Genomic DNA, 26,066 nt, shown 5'->3' with positions numbered 1-26,066 from the left:
CTGACTGGCCTATAGTTTCCCGGGTCCTCCTTCCTCCCCTTTTTGAAGATGGGAACCACGTTGGCCCTCTTCCAGTCCTCCGGCACCTCTCCAGAGCACCACGAGTGCTCATAAAGCTGCGCCAGGGGACTCGCAATGACCCCGGCCAGTTCCTTTAGAACTCTAGGGTGGAGATCATCCGGACCGGCTGACTTAAAAACGTCTAGCCCCTCCAGCAGCTCCCTAACTAGATCCTCACTTACCCTGGGCTCAGGTGTGCCTCCCTCGGGGCCTGATGGGGGCCTAGCAGGGAGGTGGCAGTTCTGGTCCTTACTGAGGAAGACAGGATGGATTCTGATCCATCTCCTGAGGCTGGAGATGAGCAAGGGAATGAGCAGGAGTCTGGAGAGGAGCAGGAGAACAAGCAGGAGGCTGGAGATGAGCAGGGGAATGTCTCCAGCTCATCTCCAGGGTTTCATCACCAGCCTCCTGCTCATTCCCCTGCTCCTCTCCAGCCTCCTGCTTGTTCTCCTGTTCATCTCAAGCCTCCTGAGGCTCTGAGCCCTGCAGGGTTGGGGGGAGGGGGTGTAGCCCCTGGGGGGACTGGGACCCTGCAGGCAGGGCAGTCCATGTACTGTGTGGGGTGGCTGTGCCCTGTGGGGGGCAGGAGACCCACTTCTCCTAAGCATCCCCCTACACTCACAGTACCCCCGCCACACCTACTTGCACACTGACCTGCATTCCCCCACATCCCTCCACACCCACCCAACATCCCCCCAACCCTTGTTGCCATCTCCCTCCATCAAAGCCTATGCCCCCATTACACACCCACCATGTGATAATGAAACCAAAAGCAAACATTAAAACATATAGCTATTTAGGATTTATTTTATTATGATGCTAGAGACACTGGTAGGCTTCCAAATTGCTTTAACATTATAAATATAGCAATAAAACATTGCCCAACTGATCAATCTCTCTCTCTCTCATTCTAATTGTGGAAGAGCATGGATTTGGGGATATTTTAAAAAGTGACTTTGGGAGAATGCTTCAGCAGTCCCCAGATACTAATTGCCCAGGCCTCAGAAGCTCCTGTCTATTTGTATCTTCCAGAGATCATGGGCCCACCTAGTTACCTAATAGACCCCACTACTGTGTGGGGTCAAAGTTTGACAGATGCATCTAATTTTATTTATTTATTTTTTTTGTGGGACAACTAAGGAAGAAAAGGGTAGGAGTGACATGGGGTTTATAGGTTCAAAATGTGAAAAGAAGTTTGCTGGAGGGGGACACTGGGCAGAGTCCCCCAGGCCACACCCACCAGTCCACAAAGGCACCCAAAGAGCTGGTGGATGCCGCCCACTGGTGCTCTGCTTGGAAACGTGTATAGACAAGGGAGAGGAAAGCAGCTCTGCAGTCTCCGGCCACCTTCCCAGCCAGCGCCTCCTTCCTGGTCAAGTACAGGTCCCACTTGGCCAGGGCCAAGAGGAGGTTGACCAGGTGGTCCTGGGACTTGTGGGTGACCACAGACAAAAAGGTGGGGTGTGAAATTCAACCAGAACCTCAAGTGGAGGTTCTGGAGGTGGAGGAGCTGCAGCCTGGCATACTCGAGGGTCATTTGGCAAGCAGCCCTGAGCTGCTGTCCAGGGCAGGTTTTTATACTGCTGGGGCCAGCACAGGTGCTGGCTCCAGGCACTACCTCCCCCTGGCTACAGACCCGGGAGGAGCCAGGCAGGGTTATTTTGCCCCATGTGGCATAATTTGCCCCACACTGAAGTGTATGTTTGGGCACGTGCATGGAGGCAAGAAGTCCCAGCTCAAATTTGCACCACTTCTATTTAAGTTGCTGCAAGCATATGTGCTTGCATGTGTGGATGCTCCCCCCATGGGTTTTTGACAAGCAGACTTGGCATATTGCTCTTTTGTGTGCTCTTGCCTGTAGAAACAAGTGTAAAACCGTATATACATCTGTTCAATATGCCAAGTCTGCTTGATAAAAGTCTGCTTGGCAAAAGTCTTGCAGGAGGTTGTCCTCAGCTGACTTTAGGGATCATGACAGGAAATCAGGAAGAAAGGGGTCCCTTAGGGCCTAGACTGTTTAGGGCCTTATAAGTCAAAACCAGCACTTAAATTGTTCCCAGAAACCTATTAGAAGCCAGTGCAGATGCTAAAGGATTAGAGTTACGTGCTTTTGGCAAACCACCTCCTGTCAGAAGGAAGGAATGGATGATAGTGAACAGATTTGAATCTGAAAGAAAGAGATATGGACTTCTCACCAACTGGAGATGTGAAAGGCACTCCTAGCCACTGCAGCCAACTGAAGATCCAGGAGGATCCAGGAGCACCCCAAGGTTGCAAACCAAAGTGACAAGGGAAGGCTGAATCCCATCAATGATAGGTGTCTGAAACCCCCGCCAAGTCAAGTGGTCTGCCCACCAACATCACCTCTGTCTCATCTGTATTCAATTAGTTCACCCACATCCAGTCTCCAATTGCAGCCAGACTCAGGCATTTCTTCCTCTAAGTTCAGATCAGCTCACAGCTACATGGGTATAATTCAGCAATAAGATTATTGAAAATAAATTATTTCAAATAGTTTGTAACAGGATTATGCCAGTGCACCCAAGAAAACAATTTGGAGCTAAGGCACTAAGCATTTGGAGAATGTGAGGTTATTTCTTCTGTGATAGGGGCAAACTCCCAGGCCTGATCTCAGTATTGGTCTGCCTCCTGTCTCTGGGCAAGCTGCCTGCCTAATTCATCTGACATGCCTTGTTGTTAATCAATCCAGATGTTAATTAGGTGGGAGGCTGCCCTTAAAGCGCCCTGATGTACAAGGGTAATAAGTACATGCTCAGACCACCCCATAATGTGCCCCATGCCTCAGATGTTATTCAGAATGTCAATACTGCTCCGGCTTGCAGCTGGGTCAAATTCAGACCTCCATAGGGCCTCTCACATACTGCCCTGTTCTGGCCTCACTCACTCCACCCCACCCTCACAGAGGCCTCTAGCATACTGCCTGTTCATGGACCACACACACACCCTGCCCTGCTCTCTTAAGCAGCTACCATAGGCCTTCAGCCTTGTCCTTACACTCCTCAAGTAGCCCTGACTCAGCCTGTTGGGTCCCTTCCTTGGCCCTTATCTAATCAGTGACTGTTTGATTAACCAAACTCTGGGCTGACTCCACCCCTAGCCCATCACTGGGCCATACTGCCCCTTCCTTGGGCCAACACTCTACCCCTACTCTGGGGCCCCAGGGTCAAACACCCACCTCAGCCTTAGATGCTTCCCTCTGAGTGTACCTAAACCTAAATCCACCCTCTCATTAAGGCCTGGGGCCTTACACCCCTACAGGCTCAGGTGCTCCTCTCTGAGCATACCTGGCCCCCACTCCTGGGTCTTACACCCATCTGGGATCAGGTGCCTCTTGGTAGGTGTACCTGGCCCCACTGCTCCCACCAGTAACCCACCAGATGAGGGGAGCTAGGGTTATTGAGGTGCCCTTTCCCACCTTTCCCTGGGGAAGTTAGCAGCCCAGGCATTTGAATGGCACTGCCCCACCACAGGCAGTCCCACCAGACCTCCCTGCCTAGCAGGGGGCAGTTTTAAGTTATGCCCAGGCCCACTGGGCCGCCTCCTTCCCCATAGCCCTAGCCCTTACTTCCAAGATGTTTCTGGAGCAGTAGCTCAGCCAAATGATTCTTTTCCTTAGCTGGCTGGCAGCAACTGCTGCCCCAACCCTGAGAGCTGGGCTCTAAAATGGCTGCCCTAAGCAAACACCTGCTGGCTACCTGCTCCAGTCCTTAAAGTGACAGAGCACCAAAGGTGCTCCATCACACTTCTTAATGAAATAACTGCATGTAAATCGATATCAATAGTTGGTGCTAATATAAGGAAAGATGAACCCAAAACCAAAGCTGCAGCATAGGGTAACAGTAATAATCTTACCATTATTTCATTTTAGCACAGGAATCTGAGACTTACGTAGACAATGAAAGAGAAGAAAGATGCAAGGAACCCACCACAACAGAAGCAGCCAGATGTAGTCATACAGATAAATAGCTCTGTAGGTATTGGAGAAGCAATCTTTATGGGGGTTATCAACACTGTCTCTAAGAAAGTACAGCAATTCCTCCCATGTGCTCTCCCTCCTCTTTGTCTCTCTCAGAATGCTGATGGATTTCAAAAGTTGATGGACACACACTACCAGCCCCAACCCACCCTTTCTTCCATGTACCCAGTGCTTGTTACTGTGCTGTGATTACTTCTAACACTTGTGTTCATGAGCCAAATGTTGGTTCCATAGAATTCAATAGAAGTTTTTCCATTCACTTCTATGGGAACACAATCTTTCCTTTGTATCCAAGCGTCTCTTTTCCCTCTTCTTCACATTAGGAGCTGCTTGCTATTTTGTTCTGAAAAGTCATACAAGGAAGTATGCTTTTCATCTTATACATAACACAAACCATCATTATGCATTACTCAAACCTGCAATTTGAGGATTATTTTTTGTCTCTTGCCATACATTCAGATCATATCTATTGCTTTTCAAAGCTTTGTTCTTTTTTTCTCTGATGGCCCCATCACCAAAACTCTTGAGTAGGACATTAAAAAATGAACATTCTAAATTATTAGTTATTGAAGAAGTTAAGGATCTTTAAAATAACAATTATTTCTATTCAATTACAAAGTCTTTAACACTGTTAGGATTTGTTCATGGGAAAAAAATGACTGTTAATAACAATTTTAAAATAATTTTAAAGAAGGCTGAATGGCTTCCAAGGGCAATGATACCACAGAAAGGAGTTAATTAACCAACTGGTGCCAGTGCAACTCCTGGATTTTCACCATTTTTAAAACTCAAACAGATACATAAAAAAGAGAGAAAAAGAAAAATAAGAGCCTAATGTTAGTTTTGTACTTTTGAAAAACTTGATTATATTTTACCATAACTAGACAACTCTCTTAATGACCTCATAACCTCTAGGATTTAGAAGCATTTATATCCACTTTTGAGAAAGCCCTGTGCAGTGAAACAGCTTTCTGATTTTTGTTTGTTCAAAAAACCCACAGCAAAGAATATTGTCCTATTTCTTTCCTCTCATTCTTTAATACCTGCAGAACAAATTTAAGTCCCAGAAGGTTATGTTACAGTCTTTTTCCCTTTACTTTTCACTCATCTTCTTGTGGTCATCAGCTATTCCTTTGGCTATAGGCAAACTGAGATACAATTGTGTGAAAGGGAGCATGAAATAATAACAACAACAATAGCATGAAATACAGGAAAAAACAGATTGAAACTTACTGTTAGCATATCATCACATTTCATATCTGGCATATCTCCATCTTCACTCTTGTTGTAGAATTTACGGAAAAAATTGAATGCTACTACTGTGTACAAGTATACTACTACTGCCAATAATCCCACTGTTAAGACAAGCTAGAAGATAAAATTGTACAACAGATACGTTAACACTGTGAAAGCAAGACGTACCATTTCCTTTGTTATAATAAAAAGAGAGAAACAATAAACTATTTACTGGCTAAAACCAAATTGTCTTATTCTCCATCACCCTTGGCATTTCAAAAATAAACGGATGCTTTAGTTTAATGCAATGTCACTGCATTTTATGCAAGGTTAGAGCATTTCAATTAGCTCATTAATGTTAAAATGGTTTAAGATTGAGGCACTAGGAAAATATTATAAATAAGCAACGATGCTAATTCATATATGACATACAGTAAAGACAGATAGTCTTATTCCCTATGTAAAATTCAGGATAGCTTACCAATTCATTTCAGTGCAACTGGGTGCCTCTACATGTGCACTTTACTGTGGAGGAAACTAATTAGCTCCACAGTAAAGTGTCACAGTCTACATGTACACTGATATTAGGGCATGGATTAATTAAATCTGCCATAGGATAGTACTGTTGGGCACAGTACTATTTTATGATAGAGTACTTATGTGCAATTATACATGTGTAGACCATGACAGGGGCTGGCTGGGGCAAAAAGGTGCTAAAATTCAGGGGCTATCTTCCAGCTAATTATGCACTCTAACACCCTTTTGTCTCAGCTAGCCTTTCTGCCACCCACAAACTGTGCCAGAGTTTACTGAATCACACTAATTGCACATGTAGATGCACTCACCGTTATTAAATATTCAATGTTTACAACATCTTTGCTTTTGTGTTTGAAATGTTAATAAAATAAAGTACCTCATGAATGTAATGTTTTGAAATGGAAGGCAAATTAACTTTGCTCTGGAATCAAGGCTTTAAGCATTCTTTACATTTAATGAATAGGTACATTTAAGTAGTATTCCTTGACCATTATGTAAATTAGAGCTAATATTTGAAAGTATTAAAACTACACATCAGAAGGACAATTATGAAGACTTAACTTGCAAAATTGGGTGGGCCTTTGCAATTGCATAGGAAAGTGGCAACAAAAAGGTTTTTACTCAGCCTCATGACATTTTAGTAGCAACACTATTCCACTTACATCTTAAGAATCTTAGGAAAAACTACATATTTATTTTAGCATAATAGTATAACCTCTTAGATGGTTATGTGATAAGCAGGGATCTTAGTTTTCTCTGAGAAAAAAACATTCAAAATTTTCCAATTTAAAAACCAACCTCAAATACACATTTTCCCATGATTAAAATGAAACACCACTATATATAATATATATATATATATATATATATTATATATATACACACACATATACACACACACCCCTACATACACATACACACATACATACACATATATAGTGGTGTTTCATTTTAATAATGGAAAAACGCGGATTTTTTGATTGGAAAAAACCAGGATCCCTGGTGATAAGAGCTATCCCTCAGCTCTCATTTGCTACAGCACTAAAAAATATTGCCTTGAGCCTTATTGAAAATATTTTCAACTGCCCACAGCTATTATCTCGAAAAATAACTATTAGCACATTACTTTCATAACTGACTTACAAAGTTCTTAATTACTGATAATACCCTCAAATGTTATGTTCTTTACTTGTAAGGGATTAAATCCAGAGCTATTTATCTGGCCAAGAATATCTACCCATTTATAGATTTGTGACCTGGGGACTAAAACTTGGCCCAAGTATTCTGAATGTAACTCAGCTCTGTGCATCTAAATAAGCAATTCTCAATCAAGAAGACAGAATGCCTTAGGCTGTCACAGGGTCCTTTATATGGTGCTGTGGGGTGCTGTGCAATATTAGCACTTTTAGGTGTTCAAGGATCAATATAACACCACTCCAACCCTATTACTCTGTAGTATAGTAAAGGCTATATTATAGGCATCACTATAAAAACATAAAACCAATTTTAATATAGGTTAAATTTTACATGTACTAATTTTGACAACAGGTGGTCACAAATCTAGGGTGACCAAATTCTCCTTTCACTTATATGGCTGATCCAGATTTATATTTGACTTCCTGTTCTATCAAAACACAACAGCTAAGATGATAAATTTATTAAATAATAGAAAGTGGTATCAGTCTTTTACATACAATTTCCTATTTTACATGCCACATCTATGAGTATGACTTATCACATGCATTTAAAAAAAAGAAGTAACTGTATGGTGACATTGTAGCAGCAGTATGAACAACCTATATCTTTTTAGAATACAGCACTAATGCACTAAGGCTTCAGTGTTTTTATAATACCTGGGTTCTCTAGTACCTGTAACATACTAGTAACTCATGGATTATCTCCCCACCATAGGCCAAGGTATATTTTTGCTTACACTATATTTTTAATGGCACATGTTGCAGAGGGTTCATTTGTATTGCTGTTTGAGATTCCTAGTCTGCTGTGTAAGCCAAATTTAGTTAATTACATAAAAAACCCACTCAATTGCTCTAAGCCCTTGTAACAATACTGCAGTAAATCAGCTTGTCCTTTTGGAGTTGCTTCTGTTGTATAATCATCTGTCAGAGACAGAGTTCAGCTCCCAGAAGTCACTGCAGAAGCTATGAGAATTTATTCACATACTTGTTTTAACAGTTGCTTTAAACAAATTTAACTCAAAATTACAGTAGCTGCTCAGAGTTATATGAAACCTACAGCGCATGGAATGTAGACCCATAAAAGGGCAACTACTGCATGACAAATACTTGAGATTTGGAATGGACATTTCCTCATTAAATTTTGCCCTCTAAACATGTTCTCCACATATTTCTTTGCAGGCCTGAATACAGAGAAGCTACTACATATAAGCTCCATATCATTCTATATTATCCACACAAAAAGATCGTTTTACCCACCAAGCGAGCTTCCTAATCCAAAAAGTTTAAGACAACAATAAGGAGCAGTTATTCTTTACTTGCCATTTCCCAGGTAAGTCGACCTTCTTATTCTGTGGACCGTTCCATAAAAAGAGAGATCTTCTCATGGTCCACTCATAGTTTCATAGTAGTTAGGGGTCAGAAGGGACCTGAATAGATCATCTAGTCTACCCCCCCGCCACTGGTTGGAGCACACACTGGGATCACATGACCCCAGACACGTGTTCATCCAACCTCTTTTTGAATTTACCCAAGGTAGGAGCAAGGACTACTTCCCTAGGAAGTTGGTTCCAGATCCTAGCTACCCTGACAGTGAAATAATGCCTCCTAATCTCTAACCTGAACCTATTTTCTAGCAGCTTCTGGTCATTGTTTCCAGTCACCCCAGGTGCTGCTTGGGAGAATAGGGCTCTTCCTATTTGCTACTGATCTCCCCTAATGAGTTTGCAGGCAGCCACCAAATCCCCCCTCAGCCTCCACTTGCTGAGGCTGAACAGGTTCAGGTCCCTCAGCCTCTCCTCATAGGGCCTGCCTTTTTGCCCTCCAACCAAGTGGGTGGCCCTCCTCTGAACCCTCTCAAGGCAGGCCACATCCTCTTAAAGTGCGGTGCCCAGAACTGGACACAGTACTCCAGTTGAGGCTGGACCAATGTCGTGTAGAGGGGGAATATCACCTCTCTGGACCGGCTTGAGACGTATCTTTGGATGCATGACAAGGTGTAATTGGCTTTGCTGGCTGCGGTCTGGCATTGGCAGCTCATGTTCATCTTGGAGTCAATAATGACTCCAGGATCCCTTTCCGCCTCTGTGCTCACAAAGGGGGAGTTCCTCAGCTTGTATGTATGCTGTGGATTCCTTCTCCCCAGGTGCATTCAACATCCTTGAAACTACCTTACTTCACTCTCAAAAACTTTAGGTCAGGTCTCAGCTCCATGGAGAACAGTTTGATAATCCCTTTTTCTAAACACATCTACACATGCACTTTAATACACATTAGCCTATTTTAATGTGTATTAGTGTCACAAAAAAGTGTGCTTTCACTAATGTGCATTAAAATAGGCTAATGTGGCTAATGCGCCTTTTTCTAGTACCTCACAATGGAGGTACTAAATTTAATGTGCATTACCCAAAGCGCATTAATGAACATGTAGATGAAACCTCTAGATAAAATATCTGATTAATCTCTTTTCAATGTTTCTGAAGAAGTACTTGGGCCTTCCCACCACATACTTTGGACTTGTTGCATCTAAGTAGGTGATTGCCAGTGAAAACTCATGCCTCTCTGAACCAGTTAATCTTTAAGGTGCCACCCTGCCCTACTTTCTGTCTTTCTCCAGTATCTATCTGAAACAACTCCAATATTAATAGACTGGAAGTCAAGTTTCTTACCAGTAGGGAAGTACAGTTCTGAAACAACCTGCCATTCAGAGCAGGGGAGAGGGGACATGGTAAAAAGCTAATTACTTTTAAGATGGATCCTGATTATTTTATTAACAGGATTATCTGGCATGGTTGCCTGAAACAGCAGAAGACTGAAATCAATGACCAGGAAGTCATGATAATGACTATGATTTCATATCCTAGAGACCAGTTCCTCTACTGACATAAGTCTAACTTCATAATTAGAGTATATATCTACTGTCACATATAGACAACTGATTTTACTAGTCAGTCTGAATTCAAGCATTGGTGGAAACTAGCTATGCACTCCTTTAACAAACAAAAAAGAAAGAAAGAAAGAGATGAAGCTTGATACCTGTTTGCCATTGTGGGTCACTGATGAAAGGATAGTTCGTAGTGTCTTGAATCCCATTGCAATATCAAGGAGATGAGCAGCAAAGAAAAAATTGTTGTAATGGCCTAGGACTGACATGGTCATGTACCAGGCTAGATAAAGGAAAGACTAGAGGAAAATAAGCAAAGAGAATTACATTATCTAAATGGGAAATGAAATCCATAGTCTTTATGTCCAGCCTTTGTTTTCTTACAAAGCCAAAGAAAGATATTTTAATGCCACTCTATTGGGTTTACAGCTGTGTAATACAGTTATGTTTGCTAAAAGCTTGTTGGGCATTAATGAAAGGACATTTTTGTTAGAATATGGATGAAATAATAATGTTTCAACAAAGATGAAATGGTCGACAGGAAAAGATTCATTTTAATGTTTTTTTTTTTTCATTTAAAACATATAAAATTAGTTTTTAAACTACTGAAACCCTTCTTTTCAACATTTAAACAAACTTATTTAAAATATTAAATAAAACATTTTGAGATTGTTGGCTTGAAATATAACAGTTGAGTAGTGAGCTATACACTAAAAAAATCACAAAACATTGATATTGTGTGCCCTTTGATGTGATTCAGAACTGGAACTTTTTGATATTTTCAGATTTTTCAAAGGTTTGGAAAAGTATTTCCTTCTCAGCTCTTATGTTTGCATCTCTGTTTTTAAAGAAAGCATACTGGGTTTCTAACAACTGAGGGGTAGTCTGAAATCAAGCAAAACGCATGGTAGTTTTGCAGCATACAGACAAACTAAATTAGAAATAGATAGCATAAGCTTTCATGAGCCCAAGCTCACAAAACCTTATGCTATACGTCTCTGATTTAGGTTATATGCAGATGTTCCTGGGACCCAATCTACAATCACACAGCTTAATTTTAAGTAGCATGATCATAGATCGGGTCCCCACTTGTGCATGTCCATGTTAGTCTGAAATCAAGCAAAAACTCCATCCTGTGCCAAATCCTACTTCCAGTTACATTGGTATAACAAATATGATCATCTATGCTCATGTGCAATAAAATCAGCTTTACATCAGCTATGCTCATTTTCAATTGTTCCAAGCTTCAAATATAGGAATGTTACTTTAAACATGATTCAAGTTAATATAAACACCAATGTATTGCAGTACATATATTCTTTTCTTGTTTTCCCAAAACTGATTGTTGAAATTTTCTGTGCACAGCTGAAGGGCACAACAAAGCAACCCAGAGAATGACCCCAAAAGAATGAATTGAAATTAATTGAAGTAAAGAGAGCTTCTATAATAGTTTCTATGTAATTTAAAAGAATTCACAGATAAAAATTAAAATAGGGTAGTCAGACTTAGAGTAGTAAATTGCAGGTTACCAATAGTATAAAAAGTCATAAACTCTCATTCATTTTTTACAAACTCTTCATGATTAGAAGACTGCTTGCTGCTTTATAGTTCAAATACTGAAAGTAACTTACATTGTCAGTGAAAACAACTCCCAATTTCCACATCTGATACTTCACGTCAATGGAATTTAGCCTGGAAAAAAAAGTGTATGTTTATAGACAGACAAATAGAGTTGAAGGGATGGGAGGGAGGAAAGGGGGAGAGAGACAGACAGACAAAATACAATGAAGAAATGATAAAGTAATTGATCTACAGCAAAATCATTATTCTGTATATACTGCAGTTGACCTATTTTACTATAGATAAAACAATATCAGAGCATGCTTGTAATTTATGCTGTTATTGTAGGATGCTCCATCTGAAACATGAGCAGGAAAATATTTAGCAAACAAACCTCATGGGGCCTTATCAGACTGAAATCAGGAATGTGTATTCTTGAAAATGAAAATGGCATAAGGCTATAAAAATGAAGGTGGGAACTAGTGAAAGAAAGAGAATGGGAGGGCTCTTTCACTGAAGAGAAATAATTCAGCACATTTAACAAGGAAAACAAATAATCCCCAATTACTGTGGACTAAATTGTGCCCTTTGGGCACATTATGAGGCCCTACTGAAGCCAGGGAAGCAACAAAGAAAAATCTGAGAATTACAGTGTGCCTCCTGGGGCTCCCTAAGTACAAAAAATTCTACACACCTCCTTATGGGTGCCATCTGTAAACCCTCTATGAGGCCATCTCTTTCTTCCTATCAGTACAAATTAATACATGAGTAGCTTTTCCAGTATCTCTCCAGCCGCCCCCACTCTTCCCCCCCCGCCCCCCCCTGCCATTACCTCACTGAGCATCTGGTGCCATAAGAAGGAGTAATGATGCAACAATCTCTAAATTCCTCTGAGCACAAGGTTTATGGTTCTGTCTGGCCAGTTTTAGGCTGCACAAAATCATAGGCAGTTCCTTACCACCTTTCTTCAAAAGTGCACACTCAAGTGAAGGGTAGTCAGAATCTAACCTGTACATGTAGGCTGTATTCCTTTCCTCTACTGTTCATCTATTTGTTTAGTTTTTGTGATGGTGGAGACTGTGCACAATGGGCAGGAATCCTGGTAACCTTGCCCAACCCTGAGGGGACTGGGCAGAAAGTCCAGGGAGAGAGGGAATACTTACCTGGAAGGCAGGGAGAGCTGGGACCAAGGCAAATCATGTCACTGCTGTGCCAATTTTTGGGTACGCTGTCAATCACACTAGGCAGTGCATGGCCAATGATGTCAGCCACCGGCACCACCAGGGAAAATTTAAAAGGCACTAGCAATGCCGAAGAGAGGGGGCAGGCAGCTGCCACTAGGCAAGAGGCTGGGGCAGAGGGTGCCTCAAGATGCTGAGACAGTGGGGCACTCAAGTGGCAGGGGCCTATGGGAGAAGAGCAGGAAAGCCCCAGCAGACTGGCATGGGGATTCAGGCTCAGCCCCGCTCAAGGGCTCAACCCACTCAAGGAGAGAAAGATATAGAATAGAAAAGTCAAAAGGGGTCATCTAAGCAATTTATAGCTAGTCCCTCCATAATGGAGGGCCAGTGTCCTGGGGGTCTCTTTAGCCAGGACCAGCTCCAAGCATAGTACCCAGGGAGTGGCGGCAAGATGAGTGGCCATAAAGGCAGCAGAGTGGATCTGAAAAGCCGAAGGTACTGCAAGAGATCATAATGTATTGACACCATCAGTTAGCATGTGGACAGGATGTAGGGGAGGCAGAGCCCCAAGGTCAGCCGCATTCAGACTGCAAGTACCCCTAGTGGGGACACATTGTTACACCACTGAACCCTTCCTTAAAGATTTTGATAACATTAAGACGTGGCAGAAGAGTTGGGGGAGAGGTCCTGCTTAGCGTACTCTCGAGCTCAGCTGATGATGATGGGTGATCATTCGTGAAGAAGTAAGAAAGTCTTCCAAGGATCTTAATAGTGAGTCCTCAGGTGGCTCCATAGCCCAATTCTAGATCCACATGTCTTGTTGCAGTGAGGACAGATGTTTTCAGGAGGGATGGGCACCGTGTTGCCACGTTGGATGTTCTGATGTATTTTTCACCTGTTCCTCTTTTCCTCTTCTACCTGTCAACAACCTGTTTCAAAGTGTTGACATCCTTCCCAAAAAGTCTTCTTCTATTTTGGTCGGTCCTGAGCTAGGGTCTCCCAAGTGTTGATGTCAATGTTACACCTCTTAATGTTTGCCTTCAGGGTGTCTTTGAAGTGCTTTTTTTGCCCTCCTCTACTTTGCTGACCTTCTTTCAGCTGTGAGAAAAAGATTCTCTTTGGAAGGCAGGAGTCAGGCATAAAAACAACATGATCTGTCCAACGAAGTTAGTTTTGGATGACCATGGCCTCAGTGCTGTTGGAATTTGCTTCAGCCAAGATGCTGATGTTTGTGCATCTATCTTTCCAGCTAATCCAAAGGACCTTGTGAAGGCACCATTGGTGGTACTTTTCCAAGCTCTTGAGATGTCTTCTGTATGTAGTCCAAGTTTCCAACCCATACAGCAGAGTTGGAATGACAATGGCTTGATAAACCACGAGTTTCATTTCAGCAAGGATGTCATGATTTAAGAAGACTCTCTTACTCAGACGTCCAAAGGCTGCGCTTGCACATTTCAAGTGGTGTTGTACTTCTGGGTCAATGTCTGCCTTTGCTGAAAGATGGCTTCCAAGATAGGTGAAGTGATCCACATTCTCCAGCAATTCTCCATTGATTTGAATGGAGGCGGGGTTTGTTTCTCCATTTGAAGCAGGTTGGTAAAGGACTTGCGTTTTCTTGATGTTTAGAGTTAGGCCAAGACGCTCGTAGACTTCCGAGAATACATTACAAATGGTTTGGAGGTCCTATTCACATTGAGCAAAGACAGTATTGTCATCCGCATACTGGAGCTCCATTATGGATGTTGTCGTGATCTTCATTTTGGATTCAAGTCTGTTTGAGGTTGAAGATTCTTCAGTCCATCCTATACACAATTTCAATTTCAGGTGGGAGCTTTCTGTAAACAAGGTGCATTATGGTGGAGATGAAGATGGAAAACCAAGTTGGAGGGATGATGCAACCTTACTTCACTCCAGTTTTCACCTCAAATGGCTCTATTTGACTCCTGTTACTGAGAACCCTGGCTGACATGTTGTTGTGGAGAAGGCTCAGAACACTGATGAACTTGTTTGGGTAGTCAATTTTGGACAAGATTTTCCATAGGGCTTCATGGTTTACAGAATTGAAGGCTTTAGAGAGGTCAATGAAGACCAAACAGACAGATCCATTTTGCTCATGACACTTCTAGATTTGAAATGCTGTAAAGATCATGTCCACAGTTCCTCGAGATGGTCTGAAGCTATTTTGAGATTCTGGAAGGATTTCCGCATTTGGGAGAAGGTGGTTAGCGAGGATACAGGCAATGACTTTCCCAGCAGTGGCCAATGAGATGCCTCAGTAGTTTCTGCAATCAGCTCTGTCCCCCTTCTTGAAGATAGTAACAATCATGACATCCCTTAAGTCAGCTGGGATTTCTATCCTTGTTCCAGATTTTAAGGATGAGGACATGAAGCTGCCACGTAAGCTCCTCCTTTGAAAACCTCCATGGGTATTCCGTTAACACCAGTTGCTTTGTTATTCTTCATTTTCCACTCCCGACCTGTACCAGGGTAGGTGGCAAACTGAGGTCTTCTCTAATTGCTTTTTGCAGAAAGTTGTTGATCTTATCTTGATTGACAGTTGAATCATGATTCAGAAGGTCCTAGAAATGTTCTTTTCAGAGAGCATTGATGGATTCACTGTCTTTTAGGAATGTTGTTCCATCCTTTGATTTTAGAGGATTAAGGCCTTGAGTGCCAGGGCCAGAGGCAGCTTTGGTAGCATTGAAGAAGCCACGAGTGTCACGGATGACAGCAAAATGTTTGATTTCTTTTGATTTCTGAATCCACCACTCACGCTTCAGTTCTTGTATTCTCCTCTGCACCTCTGCTTTTGCTTGTTGGTGTGCATTTTTCTTGATGGCAGAACTGATGTCATTCTGCTAGGCACAGAAAGCTTCTCATTTCCTGTTGATGAGACCTTGAACTTCAGTTTCATTTTTGTCAAACCAGTCTTGATGCTTTCTGGTCTTGTATCATATGATATTTTCACAGGGTGAGAGAACCGCTATCTTGAGTCCTGCCCAGTGCTCCTCAACTCCTTCTGGGTGCTCTGTTGATAGCGTCTCATTCAGGAGTTGCTGGAATTCTTTCTGCTTGAATGGGTCCTTCATGTACTCAATGTTTAACTTGTGCCTCATCCGCTTCCTTTGCATTCTTTATTTAGGAGCAATCCTAATGGACATGCAGGAACAGATGAGGCGGTGGTCAGTCCAACAGTCATCAGCGCTAGTCATGGCTCTTGTAAATCAGGACATCCTGGCAATCGCGAGCCCAAACAATTATGTAGTCAATCAAATGCCAGTGTTTCGATCTAGGGTGTTTCCAGGACATCTTGAACTTGTTCCTTTGATGGAACAGGGTATTTGTGATGACAAGTCCATGTTTTGTGCATTTCATCAGGAGAAGGACCCTACTAGAATTTGAATTCCCACTACCTTCTTTTCCAATAGTACAATTCCAAAGTTTTGAGTCTCTTCCCACTCTGACACTAAAATCTCCAAGGATGATCTTATCTTCCGTTGGGATATTTGAGAGGATGGTGTCAAGTTCTGAGCAGAAGTTCTCCTTCATGATCTCATTGGCATTGAGAGTTGGGGCATATGCTCTCACAATTGTCGCTGTTGGTTTTTAGCGAGTTTTAGATGGAGAGTTATGAGGTGTCCATGAATGTCAATTGGGAGTTCTGAGAGTCAGTTCACAAGTTCATTTCTGATGGCAAAACCAACTCCATGTGCCCCTGAATCTTCTGTTCTCCCTCTCCAGAAAAAGGTGTACCCTCCACCTGCTTCTTTCAGATGTCCTTCTCCAGCACATCAAGTTTCAGATAGGGCAGCAATATCAATGCTGAACTTCCTCAGTTTACTAGAGACGATTGCTGTCCTTCACTTGGGGCAATCACTATTTGCATAGTCCATTAAGGTTCATACATTCCAGGTTCTGAAAATCATTTTTGCTTCTTTGTGACTGCATAGAGGTGATCCAGCCAGGAACTGATTGAAACAGACTATGGTTGGGGCATTTCTAGCCCCCTCCCCATGTGGGGTGAGCAGAGTGGATCCTAAATAGGACTGCTCAAACGTGGGTGCAACTGCTGAACTGCTCTTACTGCCTCTGTCCTCGAACAAGACGACTGAAGCAAGCACCCATCACGTACGTGCCAGTCCATGACTAGGAACTTCCAGATCTCATAGTCCAGTCCCCGTCACTATTCACCAATTGCCATAGGACTTTCCTGTTGTGCAGAGGAGATGTATAGTTTCTATAAGGAAGATGCCTATGCATGACTTCTTTTAGCATGAGGATGTTGTTGCACGCCAACAAACGCATGGTCCTTGACAGATAGGGATCTAAGTCCAATGGCATGGAATCCAAGACAATTGGAGACCCTTTATGTGCTGCAGCCTTCATCCACCTTCACAGCTGCTGAAAAGAGAGTTACACTTTTCTTCCACCTGGTCTGCCATTGAGGTTTTCTTGGATCGCTTTTAATCAGGAAACCTCCCCCTCAACCTTGCCACCATGGGTAACCCTACCAGGAGCATAAAGCTCCCGATGACATTGCTCTCAGGATCATTGGAACACGCAAGCCTCTCCACCATCACAAGGGGGCAATCTCCAGAAAAAAAATAAAGGAAAAAAGGAAGAAACAAAACTGTCATGTCACTGCTCAACAGGTAGCCGAGCTCGGATACCTGTTGAGCAGTTATGTGACAGTTGTGTTTCTTCTTTTGACCTTTTTTTCATTCTTTATCTTTTTAAGACACAGGGCAAGAACTGTGTCTTCTGTGTATGTAGAACTCCTAGCCAACCTTGGCTGCTACTGTGGTTTTAGCAGTAATGACCCCGTTAACACAATAAGTGAAATATTTTAAAAACAGACACCCAAAAGAAGAAAAATATATTCAGATATTTATGTCCATCAGTATTTTGCTAAAAACTATTTCCATAGAATTTTCTGGTTAGCATTTTATTGGCAATAAAAATGACTGGATAATTCTCTGAAGAACTTATTCCCTTGTTATATAATACCTTGTTGCTGGCCTTCCTTCACCTGCCCTCCCCCTACCACCTTTCTTCAATTGGCTAGGTGGAGAGTATCTGTACATGATATTTTCCACACTTTTTTCTCTCCTCCCTCCTCCTGAAGTTCCCCCATATTTCTTACTCAAACAGACCTGTTCTCTCCATCAATTCTGTAAAAATATCCCAAGACTTGAGGCTACATTTTTTTCCTTCTATAAATACACTTTTTTCTTTTTTGGTAAAAGGGATCATGGAATTTGTTGAACAGACAAGATGTGTATCTGCATCACCATGGCATCTTGTTTATAGTCTGTGTATCTTTCCTTTAACTTTTTAGACATTTGCTTGCTTTTTTTAAACAGTAACCACTTAAAGAATGCTTTGCCATCAAATTATTTGAGCTCCTGCAGGAATTATATTAAATTGCCACATTTATCCACATACTATGCATGACTTCCCCCTCCCCCCAAAAGCTTCCCAAATTTGGGGTGCATTTCTTAAGCAGAGAAGGTGATTTTCTGCCCCAAATAGAAGCACACCACTTTGAGTTCTGCTCCCCCTGGAAGCAGTAGTGGTATTTCTATGCAGGAAGCTGAGCAAGTTAATTAATTTAATGGTCCACTGTTCTTCATTCTGTGGGAATTAACAATCATATCTCCTTTTTAATGGTCTTGATGTTCCACTAATCAAGCTAACCTTTCTTTGGGTGATTTTACTACCTGCTAGTTGTTCTTTGTCTCCCTTCTCCTATTTCACCTCCTTGGAAACTCTTTTAGTTCTTTCAGAATTGCAGATCTATTCATGTAGACCACCCTTAAGGAGAAGCTAGGGTTAGTCAGGAAGCAGAGTGAAGATTAGACTGTCGTTGCTCTTTCCAGCTGCACCTCTGGAAAAAAGATTTTTTTTTTTCTTAATTATGCCTTCCCCAAAAACAAAGGTCTTATTTAGTGTGTGGTATGCAAAAAAATATAGTATTATTTATACAGCCAAACAGGCCAACCATCTCTGCTCAAAGGAGTTTGTAACCTATTGCAGCTCTATTCCTTTTCTTCTAAACAACACTGATCTTTAAAAATGGTCTACACCAGCGTTAGGCAACCTTTTCTTGCTATGGGCCAGAGTGATTATAGTCAAAGACATGTGGCCAGGCACCTTGACCCTGTTGCTGCTACTATTGCTTGTCCCTGTGGTAGCATGGGGAGAGTGACTACAGTTGAAGCCCCTGCTACTGAAAGCCACTGGAACCCCAAATCCATGGGCTTCATCCAATGGTTCCATAGCTTGGATCTGGCCTGTGTGCCATAGGTTGCTGATCCCTGGCCTAGTCAACAAAACAAATCACATATCATCACAACACTCATTTTCTATGCGTCTATTACTCTTATTATATTATTTCTGTGTGTCTATATTCTATAGGCATTTATACACATGTTCCAGGGGGGTAGAGGATGCTTAAGTTAGAGTGGCTCTGTGAGCTCTAACTAAAGTGCCTTTAGTGTCTCCTGTATCAGCATCCCCATGCTTAAAAGTGGCAGCAGGGTTGCTTTTAACTAAAGCTCGTTCAACAAGTTTTAGTTAAAGTGCTCCCCCTACCATTTTTAAATGTGGGGATGCTGATACACACGATGCTACAGTCTGTTGGTGTGCAGTAATTACCATGCTCCAGCAGACTTGATTAATTGAGCCTGCTCTGATGCACTGTAATTACAGAACATTGAAGCAGCCTCACTTCTCATGGATAGGTGCCCAAAGGCATCTACTCCCACATACTCTTATTCTCAACAAATAGTGCCCTGCTACACCATTCCCTTTGCTCATTTTCCTGGAATGACTCATGTAGTAAGAAACTGCATCCTGTGATTGAGAAAAACATAATGCTCTCTATAGAAAAAAAATGAGAAGTTTAAATGACCAGAAACTAACTGTAAACTCTATTTTTAAGAGAATTCTACCTGACTTTTTTATTTTGTATGAACTGTAAACAGGTTGGACATCGGTACAATGAATTTTTGGAGGCAAGGTTGCAAAGGTTAAAAAATGAGACTGGACCACAGATTACTAGAGGTATGATGATTCTGTCAGTAATTGTTTCTGAGTCAACAGTGATTAAGATTCATTTATTCCATCCAGGGCAAACAACATCATTGCAGAGACTGAAGCCTGAGGTTTCAACTGAGCTATCTCCCTGGTGACTCAGAACATGGTCAGCATGTGACATTTACTGCCTGATTAGGATTATGATGATGATATTTATATAACACAGAAATTACACCGGAGAGAAAAAATCTGCAGCCTTTATATAACAAGCTTCCAGGTTTATTCTCAGCTGTATTTATAACAAAAGACTGAGGAATCCCCCATTTAAATTCAGGTGATCAACTCTTCATAATATATTATAGAAAAGAGTCCTGCTATAAAATAAATTTAAAGGGTTAGGAAAAACAATATAGAATGGCTTCTCATTCACATATCACTCAGCTACATTGTCAGGAAGTAAAATGAGATAAAACCCCACCAAAATTGCTTTACTAAATCTTACTAAGAGTGGCAAATATTTTGATTTATGGTGATATCTCCCCTCCCCCTTTAATCTTCCATTTTCACTTATATTGCTAAATGTGTTCTTACTAGTTTATTTTGCTAGTTCATTATTATGTTTGTCTTATAATACTGAACACTAGTGACTATGGAAGGATCCCATGGCTGCAGGTAGATGGGTGCCACAGTCCCTAGTTACTCTGCAAAGGTTCAACAGAAGAAAAATTCACATATATTAAATTACTCTACTGTTTCCTTATTATCTATTTCACTTTCTCCTCTTTTCTTTTGCATCACATGCATTATTGATTCATTAACTCATGCCTCTATGAACCAATTAGTCTCTAAGGCAGGGGTGGGCAAAATGTAGCCCGGAGGCTGGATACGGCCTGCCACGTTATTCTATCTGGCCCATGGGGCCCTTAAAAAATTTAGAAAATTAATATTAATCTTCCCTCAGCTGCCTGTCATGCGGCCCTTGATGGCTTGCCAGAACTCAGTAAGTGGCCCTCTGCCCAAAATAATTGCCCGTCCCTGCTCTACGGTGTTACCCTGCCACCTGTCTGACTTAAGACAAACTTGACTAATAACCTCACAGCTAAAACAGTGATCCATGGTCTCAGTATGTCATGTCTCAATGTTCTTTTCTCTAGCCTTGACAAATGCAATTTTGTCCTACTGATGTCCATCCAGAAAGCTGCTGCTAAAATTGATTTTCCTAGTCCATTACTTTTAGCACATCATCTTTTTCTATACATCCATCCACTGTTACATCAGGCACAAACTGGCTGTCTTTACTCTTAAACCTTCACAGCCTGACCCATTTCTAACTTTCATTCAGTAGAAAGAGATTGAGTCCCACCTCTGATCAGTCCATGATGTCAGCATCTACTCCCCAACTGCTAGATTTTCAAATATGTACCTGTGTGTTTTCCTCCATGCCTTTCCTAATAACTATGAAGAGCTTTCCATCACTTTCTCAAAGCTATTTCATTATTCACAATTAAATCTCTCCTAACAACTCTTCTTTTCTGTGATGTCCACACAAGCCTTAACAACAGTAGGGTTGTTCATATACAATAGCTACTGCCTATCAGGCTGATCAACATTGTGTCATTGCTTCTTAGTGTTTCCTTGTCTGTATCAATCAGTTCCCTCTTGTCTTAGACCAAAATCTCTTTGGAACAGGACCCGTCTGTTGTTCTGTGTCTGCACAATGCTTAGTACAATGGAACCTTACCCTGTAAGTAAGGATCCATCAGTGCTATGATAGTACAAACAATAACTAATAAGATTAAGGAAGATATTCTTGTAGAGTACTGACTGCTTCCATACTCCAGAGAGCAGAAGACACATTGTCTTGACCAGTCAAAATTCAACAATGCAGTTCATTTGAAATCTGTTACTTAGGAAGTTAAAATAAAAAGCTGTATGAGTCAATATTATGTTTAGAAGTGTACATTTGAATATAACAATACTGTCTCACTCAGTATCTGGTCCACAAGCTGCAGGGTGACAGAGATATCACCATCCTAAATTGCATTCCTACCATGAGAAAGGGGACAGAAGAGTAAAGAACCCCTACTCTCAAGACACTGTATTGTAAGGATAGAACTCATTTTCACTCCCTGAAAAATATAAAATACACTGAAACCATAACCATGGATAATGGTGAAAACTTGGTTAAAAAGTAAATTATCACAAAGGGGTAAGTATGGTACAGAAGGCCATCGTACCCAATACTATAATTTAATATCTGACTATTCCTGTAAGTCACAGAAGAAAGATGCCTTTCTTTTAAGCTGTTTTGCAGAATGAAGGCAAAATTCATAGAACCTGTAGCTTTTCCCAGTAATGTAAATATTGTGATTGTTTTTTCTTGAAATCTAATTCCTAAAAAAGAGAAAGTGATACAAAAGGAACATGGTTTATTTTTGCAGGGAGAGATGAAGCTCTGATGATTCAGATATCTAATCAAGGGCATATTAGAAGACTTATACAATAATAATAATCTATTTCAATACCAAACTCTTTGGGTCATTTGTAACCTTATAATTAGGCCCAATTAGAATGGAGCACATATTTGGGCAGGATCAGGAGACAAACTAGATTGAGGTTCCAAGTTCTAGGGTCTCCTGACATCATTCTAAGTTGGGGTGAGAAGTGGGAAGATGTAAACTGTGCAAATCCGCTTCCAACTCTGTCCTGCACCTGCTCAGCTGTACTGGATGGAATTTACTATGAGAACAGGAACAGCATCAAGCACCTACTTACTTCCTGGCAAATTCTGCAAGTGGAAGTAACAAGCTGTTGTCCAGTTCATGAAGGGTGTGGAAAGGCAGACTGCCTGAGCAAAGAAGCAAGCAACTCCTTCCACTTCCTTCTTCTGCATGGGCCTGCAAGTCTGGCTCTCAACTGACAGCAGAATGAAATTTAAGGAATCCTTATCTTAAGACCCTCAACTATAAGGGGCTGTTCTTTTCTATAAACATCTTAAAGGTAAGGACAACTGAACTAACCCTGATGATTTAAGAAGGTTATTATTCAGACTCCAGAACCATCATATTGAACTGGGCCCTTCTGAATGAATACACCTTTCTAACATCCCTTATTTTATTCTTCAAATTACCTACCATCTAAAACAAAATTAGTGTCCCAAATTTAATGTTTTTTAATGTTCACCTTTTTTTTTTATGATAAAAATAAAAACAAATCAGGAAACAGATAACAAGAATTATTTATCCTATGTGAACACATTCTAAAGCATTTTCATTTACAAAATTATGAAATGCTATTTTTGCTTTGTTTCCATCAATTTGGTTCTTTATACAAACTTCATCTCCCATGTGGCCCTTGGAAGGTTTCCAGATCCTTGAAGACCTAATACTGGATGAAGATTTTAAGAAGGAGAAAAGCAATAGGATTAATTTTTTCTTCAGTCACATGTTGCTTTATCCTGTCTGCCTTGAAGATTCCACTGGATGAATAATGTAGAGACTATGCTTTAGAAAGAAAAACCTCAGTTACTTTGAGATGCATGAAAGAAACGATAAGTGGAGAACAAGCAATTATTTTTTTCTGATGCCATTCTGGAATGTGGTTCAGGTATCTGGGGTTATAACTGGGGTTGGTTAGTGTGCTATTCTATTTGGTTTGTGTTTAGACGACCTCTTTGTATTTGAAATTTCTAAGTAAGTTTGGGGAAATGTTTGGTTGCTTCTAGTCTTTTGTTCCTGCACTTTTATCCTTTTGATACGTTAACAAGTAAAGACCCTTATACTTTATAACAAGCTGGAAATAATTCTCTTCCACCACTTCCCTTTTTTAAGAACCACAGTCATCACACTCATTCTTAATATTGTCCTTAATTAGAGAGTGAAATGGCACTGTAAAATTACAGAGGAAGTTTTTACAATATTCTCTCAATTAGAGAAAAAGTAGAGACTAAATTAGTTATGCCGATGAGTTTTTTTAGAATCTTGAGGATAATGGTTAGACTGGTAATTAGTTTGCACAAAGATCATGAATAATTAACTGATTAAAAATAGTTCTGTGACTTCTAAGACATATTGCACAACCTTGGGAACCTACCTATCCAATACCATTTAGAAAGAATAAATGAATCTGGCAGCATTGTGCTAATTTTGAGAAAACGTTTCCCCAAATCACAGTATGGATACTGGCACAAACTTAACAGTTTCTTCAGGAGAGAGATTCAATTCTGCAATAACTGATATTATTAGGTCAGTAATCTGTCATTGTAATGAACCGACAGAACTATGAAAAGACAATTATACAAAACCTACCTTCCTTGTGTGTGGAAACAGCCTTTGCTATTAGCCCATCACCTCCGCAAGAACCAGTATTTTCAGTTTCTTTACAAGTGTCACAGTACTCATTACAAATGAAAAGGTAGCCCTTTGTCAAATGCTATTGCTACCTTTTTTTCCCCACTGCTCCTCAGGCAGTCTACTGATGCAGAAATATTAACAAGAAGCATAACTCTGAACTTTTCTGCCTGGCTCATCTCAATGTGCATATATCAAAGCTGTTCAAAGCAACTACCAGGGAGTGTCAACTAAAGAATCACTATCGCTACTATCAATTCACATTTAAGAGGGCCTTTCAGCCTTTTAACATTTTTTTCTAGAATGCTTTGCAAATCAAAAGGCAAATCAATAGACTGAGCTAATGTGAACAACAGTTCAGTACAATATAAGTGGCAACTTTCTAAGCCTATTACAAACTAAAACCATAAAGGAAAGTGTGAAGATAAATATTTGCTTGAAAACTTCTCAACTACCTGAATGAAATTATTTAAGCTATTTTTGCACACCCCAAATCTTGGGATGCAGATAGAAGTGACTTTTTGTGTGTGATCTGGCCCCTAAAAGCACTGTACAGCTGTGCAGCTGTGTCATAACATGAGTGCATGGCTGCAGAGCACTTTTAAAATGGCCAATTGCATGAAAACATAACCCTCATTAAGTCAGGTAGTAAATGAAGACACTCTAGCTGGGAGTGCTTTAGGGAACTTGTACATCACTGGTCACCAACCAGTGGATCTCAATCCACCGGTAGATCTCGGAGCCTCTGGCGGTAGATCCTGAAGCCTCTTGGAGTCAACCCGAGGCTGGGGTGGGGGGGTTGAGTGCCCATGTGCATGCGTCCCAGCCCAGCAGGTCAGTCCATGGGGGAACAGGGGCTAGATAGAGGCCCCCGCAGTGAGGGACGGTGCCATAGAGCCAGGAGCAGGGGTAAGTTGAGTGAGGCCTTGGCCGGGTGGGACTTCCCTGCTGGGGAAGCCTGCCCCCAAATAATTTTTTCTCCCTCTGCTTCAATCTGCCCCCGTCCCCTTTTTTTTTTTTTTTGCAACAAAGAGCACACTGTTGGCACATATTCATTTTAAGGTCTACTATAACCCCAGGTCCTTCTCTACAGTACTGCAGCCTAGCCCATAACTCCGCAGTCTGTATTTGTGCATGCAATTATTCTCTTCCAAATGCAGGATTTTACACTTGTGTCCTTGTTGAATTTCATCTGGTTGACTGCAGGCCAGGTGTCCTGTCTATCCAGGTTATTATGAATCTTAGCCCTGACCCCCCCAGTGTCTGCAACTCCATCCAACTTGGTTTCATTCACAAATTTGGTAAGCATGCACTCAATCCCATCATCCAAATCATTAATGAAGATGTTGAACACTACCAGAGCCACTTGATACCTCCTCCTAACTAGACAGAGAGCCATTAATGACTATTCATCGAGCATAATGATCTAACCAGCTATGTATGCACCTTACGGTACTTTTCTCTAGTCTGTATTTCCTTAGCTTCTTAATGAGTGTTGTGAGAGACAATATCAAAACCCTTGATAAAGTTAAGGTACAACACATTCGCTGCTCTCCCTTCATCCCCAGAGCCTGTCACTTCGTCATAGAAGGACATAAGGTTGGTCAAGCATGACTTGCTCTTGCTGAATCCATGTGGGCTGTTCCTGAGCATCTTGCTGTCCTCTAGGAGCTTCACAATGAATTCCTTGAGAACCTGATCCATGATCTTTTCAGGTATCCAGGTCAGGCTGACCTCAGATCCTTCTTCTATTTCTTAAAAAGGGCACTTAGTGATACTTTAAACACACATTAGCCTATTTTAACGTGCATTAACTAAAGAATATGGTTTTTTTAGTAATTCATTAATGCATATTAAAAAAGACTAATGAACATTAAAACACGTGTAGACACATCCTATGTTTGCCCTTTTCTAGCCATCCAGGACCTTGCCTGACCTTCACAAGTTTTCAAAGATGATAGCCAATGGATCCGCAATTACTTCAGCCAATTTCTTCAGTACTCAGAATAAAATGACTCTGGTTATTTCACT

The 26,066-nt window shown here is 41.2% G+C and overlaps 1 protein-coding gene across 16 annotated transcripts in view; it reads right to left on the bottom strand.

The window, feature by feature from the left end:
- RYR2 (ryanodine receptor 2) overlaps window positions 1-26,066 on the bottom strand; it is an 847,904-nt gene that overhangs the window by 23,492 nt on the left and 798,346 nt on the right. For 15 of the 16 annotated variants that reach the window (XM_025213656.1, XM_025213760.1, XM_025213763.1 and 12 more), the window contains 3 exons: window positions 11,539-11,599; window positions 10,060-10,206; window positions 5,291-5,425 (listed from right to left, as the gene is read on the bottom strand). In XM_025213656.1, coding sequence (XP_025069441.1) covers window positions 5,291-5,425; window positions 10,060-10,206; window positions 11,539-11,599 — 343 coding nt within the window. Of the gene's footprint in view, window positions 1-5,290; window positions 5,426-10,059; window positions 10,207-11,538; window positions 11,600-26,066 lie in introns of those variants that run through there. The other variant, XR_003095960.1, reaches the window with a different exon arrangement.

This window comes from Alligator sinensis, unplaced genomic scaffold (assembly GCF_000455745.1).
Source record: "Alligator sinensis unplaced genomic scaffold, ASM45574v1 scaffold93_2, whole genome shotgun sequence".
Taxonomy (NCBI): domain Eukaryota; kingdom Metazoa; phylum Chordata; order Crocodylia; family Alligatoridae; genus Alligator; species Alligator sinensis.
Note: the sequence above shows the minus strand (reverse complement) of the source record. Positions and strands in the feature narration are given on the sequence as shown.